Source organism: Chlamydotis macqueenii, chromosome 29 (assembly GCF_036417535.1).
Source record: "Chlamydotis macqueenii isolate bChlMac1 chromosome 29, bChlMac1.mat, whole genome shotgun sequence".
Lineage (NCBI taxonomy): Eukaryota > Metazoa > Chordata > Aves > Otidiformes > Otididae > Chlamydotis > Chlamydotis macqueenii.
Window position 1 is genome coordinate 498,124 of NC_141584.1, and position 5,224 is coordinate 503,347.

General features: G+C 55.3%; 1 protein-coding gene across 1 annotated transcript; it reads left to right on the forward strand.

Moving 5' to 3' along the window:
• Window positions 1–939: 939 nt before the first annotated feature.
• On the forward strand, window positions 940–3,987 carry AQP5 (aquaporin 5). Its single transcript, XM_010127775.2, has 4 exons — window positions 940–1,302; window positions 2,718–2,882; window positions 3,127–3,210; window positions 3,802–3,987. Exons 1-4 carry the CDS (start codon window positions 940–942, stop codon window positions 3,985–3,987), a joined length of 798 nt encoding a protein of 265 aa, XP_010126077.2.
• The last annotated feature ends 1,237 nt before the right edge of the window (window positions 3,988–5,224 follow it).

Consider the following 5,224-nt stretch of genomic DNA (forward strand, 5'->3'; position numbering starts at 1 on the left):
AACAAGAGCCTAAAAAGCAGAAAGAAAAGAAAAGGGCCCAGGATGACAGGGGTAGGACATGCCCTCCCTGGGTACGGGCGGCGAGCACCCCTCGACCGCAACCCACACGCCAGTGAAACCCACACCTGATGCTCTGTAAGGAGCAGCAAAGCAGAAAAGCAGCGAAGAGGTCCACAGCCAGGCTTTCCAGACCCTCTTTGTCTGAGCCAAACTGTCCAATTCCGCCTCCGTCCAGGTGTCTCAAGGCTTTTCCACGGCTCCCTGGCTAGGCAAAGCATCCCCCAAACCCTGCCCTGCTCCCAAGACGATTGCGAGGCACTTATTTCCTGGGGCTGATCTGTCTTGACAGCCTGGGAGCAGCTCCAGGTGCTTAACTTTGCTTTACGTTTCAACACCCCGTGTAAATCGAATGCGCCCGGAGCCCTGCCCCGGGAGAGCTCCTCCAGCTCCACGCCGGCTACAGGGCTTTTCAAACAAAGGTTCGGTCCTCTCCCTCCTGCAAGCACATGGAGAAAGGGGATATTAACTACACCCCTGCTAACGAAATACCCAGCGCCTGATGATAGGTAGTAAAAGGGAAAAGCAGAGGAGGGAGCACGGCATCGTTATGCAACATCGTTATCTAATGACCACAGAGACACCCTATAGGGGCTCTTTGTTTGCAGAGGGAAGGAGAAAGAAATGCCACCAATATCTGAGTCACTGGTTCATCAAGAGGCTCCGAAGTTATTTTCAGATGGAAACTTTTCCAGTTTCACATGATAATTTGGGAGGACTGGCTAATTCCCTGGCTCCACCCACTGCCCTGTAATACAGCTCCTGCTGCTCTTGCATATATAGATAGGTATGGCCCTACCGCTGGCTGCAGACAGAAAGAGCGCAGAGACAGAGGGAACCTAAACTTTCTTCCTTCCCAACTGCCCTCCACCCGCTCCCACCATGAAGAAGGAAATATTAACCCTGGCCTTTGCTCGATCTGTCTTTGTTGAATTCATCTCAACGCTCATCTTCGTCTTCATCGGCCTCGGCTCAGCCCTGAAGTGGCCATCTGCCCTCCCCAGCATCCTTCAGATCTCGCTGGCGTTCGGACTGGCCATCGGCACGCTGGTGCAGGCGTTCGGCCACATCAGTGGTGCCCACATCAACCCGGCAGTGACCATCGCCTTCTTTGTGGGGAACCAGATCTCCTTCCTCCGGACGCTCTTCTACGTGATTGCCCAGCTGGTCGGGGCCATTGCTGGGGCTGGCATCCTCTATGGCGTGACGCCGGACAATACCCGTGGCAACCTGGCCATCAACGCGGTAAGTGTCCCTACCTGCAGATGGTTCACCCTGCCATGAGGGCTTTCCTTTCCTTGTGAGCCAGGAGCTGGTGCCAGCAGCAACCCGGAGAGCTAAATCCGTGAGGATGGTTGGTCTCAGCACATCGTCCTGCATGCGTAGAGGGATGGGGATGGGATCGGAGCAAACACCGGCGTAGCCAGCAAAGTATTGACATGACAGCTTTATTGTGTGGGGCAACGAGTGGCATGTTTTCTTCCTCCTTTAATAAGCGCTTCCTTTATCCTAAGGGCCTGGGTGAGTCACTCACACCATTGAGATGTTCTTGACTGCAGCCTCTCCACCTGGAGATTAGTGCTGGGATAGGAGCTATGCCAGGACAGAGAGGGGGAGGGCAGGGAGCAGGGCCCAATCAAACCAGTACAGGCAGGGGGAGCAGAAGCCTATTGTAACCAGTGCGTTGGGGGTGCTAGGAAACAGAGGTGGATGGAGAGAGGTGGTGGAGAAGAGCTGAAGAAGGAGCAACATGTGGGAGGGTGCGGAGAGGCTGCGAGGGGCAGGGGCTGCTCTTGGAGGAAGAGGGGAGATGGTGGGAACCTCTGAGAAAAGCAGGGATGAGAAGCATGTCTCAAACCCCTAGGGCAGTGCCGGGAAACTACCTGAGATGGGAGTGGTGGAGCTACCACTCCAACCACGGCCAGGTCTGGACTCCTCGGAGCAGCACAAGCACGTTACAGAGGGTTCGATCACTAGGATGAGGTGCAGCAGTGCATCTTATTCCCACCTGTCCCAAAACAGCCAACTTTTGCTCAAACACAGGCTGCAATGGCTTGGGTCGCTTTGCCCTTCCCAGGCTCAGTGGGGTCAGGTCCATCTGACGGTCCCAGTGGCTGGCGCAGCTGTACTGGGACAACAATAGCCCATCTTACCCTGCGATTGCTCCCCAGGCTTGATCCCCACCCTCACCCTTCATCCTGTGCCCCTCTGTGGTGGCTGCTCCCAGCCTCTCGGGGAGGTGCTCCACAAAGCGGAGAAGAGAAGAGTCAGGATATGACAGCTCGCAATGAGCAAGAGGGAAAGAAATGCAGGAAAAATGGACAAGTGGGTGTTGAATTTGGTGGGAAAGAACTGACTGTTGCAGAGACAAGCAAGTGGAGAGACGTGGAGAGTCTCAGGAAGGGAGGGGCTCGGGGGAGAGACAGATTTTGAAGCATTGTACAGCAAGAATGATAATTTCTTCCCTTTCAAGGAAAGGCGCAATGAACCTGAGCAGTGGCCAGCACAGCACCTTGTGGCCCAGGCGGGGTGGGGGATTTGGATGGGCTTCTCATGTATGGCTTTGCCAACCCAAAACTACCAGCAAAGCACCTCAGAGACCCCCCGGGTATGTCAGGCGTTGGGGATAGTTAATTATTGTCACTCTTGATGGTCTGCAGCTCAACAACAACACAACTCCAGGCCAGGCCCTCGTGGTGGAGATCATCCTCACCTTCCAGCTGGCTGCATGCATCTTCGCATCCACAGACAACCGGAGGAACGGCAATGTGGGCTCCCCAGCACTATCCATTGGCCTCTCTGTCGCCGTAGGCCACTTGGTGGGGGTGAGTGTCTGGGCAGGAGGACGAGGCTCCCCAAAATACTCTTATGCAGTTGGTCCCAGACAGAGCTGCACTGGGAGAGCCAACATGGGACATACAGCGGCTTCTTCTCCATGATGATGAGGCCCCACCTCCCTGCAAGAGAAACAGCGCTGGAGGCTGATTTCAGTTACTGCTTCTGAAAAGTTGATCGTATCTGCTAAGCAAGATGATGCATCTTAACCTTGTCTCCTTTCTGCACTGACAGATCTACTTCACTGGCTGCTCCATGAACCCAGCCCGGTCCTTTGGGCCTGCAGTTATTGTGAGGAGGTTCAGCCCAGCACATTGGGTGAGCATCGTCAGCGTGCCGGGACAGGCTGGCCGAGGGGCTGCCAGGGCCAGGTGCTGGCAATGAGGGGGGAAAGGGCAGCGACTGACACGGGAATTGCAGGGCTGGGCATTTCAGAGCCCATCCTAGGCCTGAAAGGATGAGAGGGGCTGGAGAACGGGGGAGGTTGTCTCCCTCAATGCATGGGGAACGTGTTATCACATGGCATGGAGCAGCAAGGGGATGAGCGTTAAGCCCCCATGCAATGGAGCACTCTGAGCTAGGACATCATCTGAGATCAAAAAAAGCCCACAGAGAAGCCTAGCTTGGGCTTTCCGCTCACCCAGCACAGCCTGCAAGCTCCAACTCGGCCTTGCAGCACAGGCGTGGTGCCTCCTTTCCAGCATACCACATCTCCGCACTCATAAACAGCTTGATGTCTTCAGCAAGCAAAGGCTGAGGGGATTTCAGCCCAAGAAGTCTGCTGGAAGGGTATTTGCATCTCTCCAGGGGCTAGGAGGCGTGGGGCATCGAGGCATGCTGGTGTGATGGCTGGATCTAGCGCACCAGCCTCCAAGACCTGCTCTCACCCTCTCCCTTGTTGCTTTCCAGGTGTTCTGGGTTGGACCCATCCTTGGGGCTTGCTTGGCTGCTCTGCTCTACTTCTACATCCTTGTTCCGTACTGCATGAACATGTCGGACAGGGTTGCCATCATCAAGGGCACCTATGAATCGGAGGAGGAATGGGAAGACCGGAGAGAGGAGAGAAAGAAGTCCATGGAGCTAACCCCCCCGTAAGAACACCTGGACAAACAAAAGCAAAATGAGAGGAGGAAGCCCCACACATGGGCTCATGTGTGCACCAAAGCCGGGCAATGAACACATCCAGCTACCGCAGACTCTCAGACAAAACTCCCGTAACGCAAAGATCACTGGTGACTAAGGAAGGAAGGAGCATTGCAGTTCTGTGTATATAATCCCTCTAAATGAGCGCGAGCGCTAGAACCTTGCTTAACTGCGGCCAGCTAAGCCCAGCACTGGAGCCCCGCCCAGGGCCGCCCCTCCGCTGTGGTTTTGGACCCGCTGAGCTGCACCCCTGCCCTCCTAGGTGCAAGCTTTGCACCGTTTCAGAGGCCTGGGACTGCACGTCCTGGCACACGCAAGATTTCATCCCTGCGTCCAATGGCCCAGGGGATGGAAACACTGTGTCGGGACCAGCAAAGAATGACCGCTTTGGGCAGGTGGGCGCAGCACAATCCCCCGCTTCCTCCCCGCCACGGGGCCCGTGCTGCTCGCAGGCGCTCTTTCACGCATTAGCTGGTGCTGGTGGGTCCCATTTATTCATGGCTGCAGAAAGAACATGATTTTTTGATTTTGTGTTGAGATCTTTGTAATATAGTCTATTATTTATTGTGAATAAAGAAAATTTTTAAAGTGTCATGGGTGCAAATCTGCTCAGGTATCAAATTTTAGGAGCGAAAATGGGTTAAGCTGGGTGCAAACCATCCTACAGAGCCGTGGTAGGAGCAAGTGCTTGGACCCCAGATCCTGTGGCGGCTGGCACCACAGGTGGCTCGGGAGGTGGTAAAGTCATTAATCTTGAGAAGGAGGAATAGGAACGAGTGTTGAAGTGGGGTGAGAGCAGGAGGTGCCCACAGCAGGGTGCCAGGTCCAGGACTGTTTGGAGATGTCGTGGTTTTGTTAGTGAGGGGGAGCCTAAGGTGGCCCCCCCTCACTAACAAAACCACGACAGGAGCCCATCTCTGAGCCTGGCATGAGGAGAGGAGCCGGCCGCAATCCTCCTTCACACACTTGGCCAGTTTGACTCAGGCACAGCTTTCTGCCATACCAGTTCTCCCAGACAGCTCCGCAGGTGCCCTCAAAAACTGACCTGCAACACTCCCCAGCCCCCTTGCCAGGTGCCAAACCCACACCTTCACCCTGACCTTCTGCTGCAGCCCTGCTCTTCCAGTTCTGCTACAACCCTCTGCCAAAGCATCTCGCTCCTGACATGGGCACGGGGACACTGCACGCT

Bases quoted from the DNA above. Each gene is read 5' to 3' on its own strand.
- AQP5 (XM_010127775.2), top strand. From the start codon at position 940: ATGAAGAAGGAAATATTAACCCTGGCCTTTGCTCGATCTGTCTTTGTT. The intron at 2,883-3,126 runs GTGAGTGTCTGG...CTGCACTGACAG, and splicing joins CCGTAGGCCACTTGGTGGGG to ATCTACTTCACTGGCTGCTC. The intron at 3,211-3,801 runs GTGAGCATCGTC...GTTGCTTTCCAG, and splicing joins GGTTCAGCCCAGCACATTGG to GTGTTCTGGGTTGGACCCAT.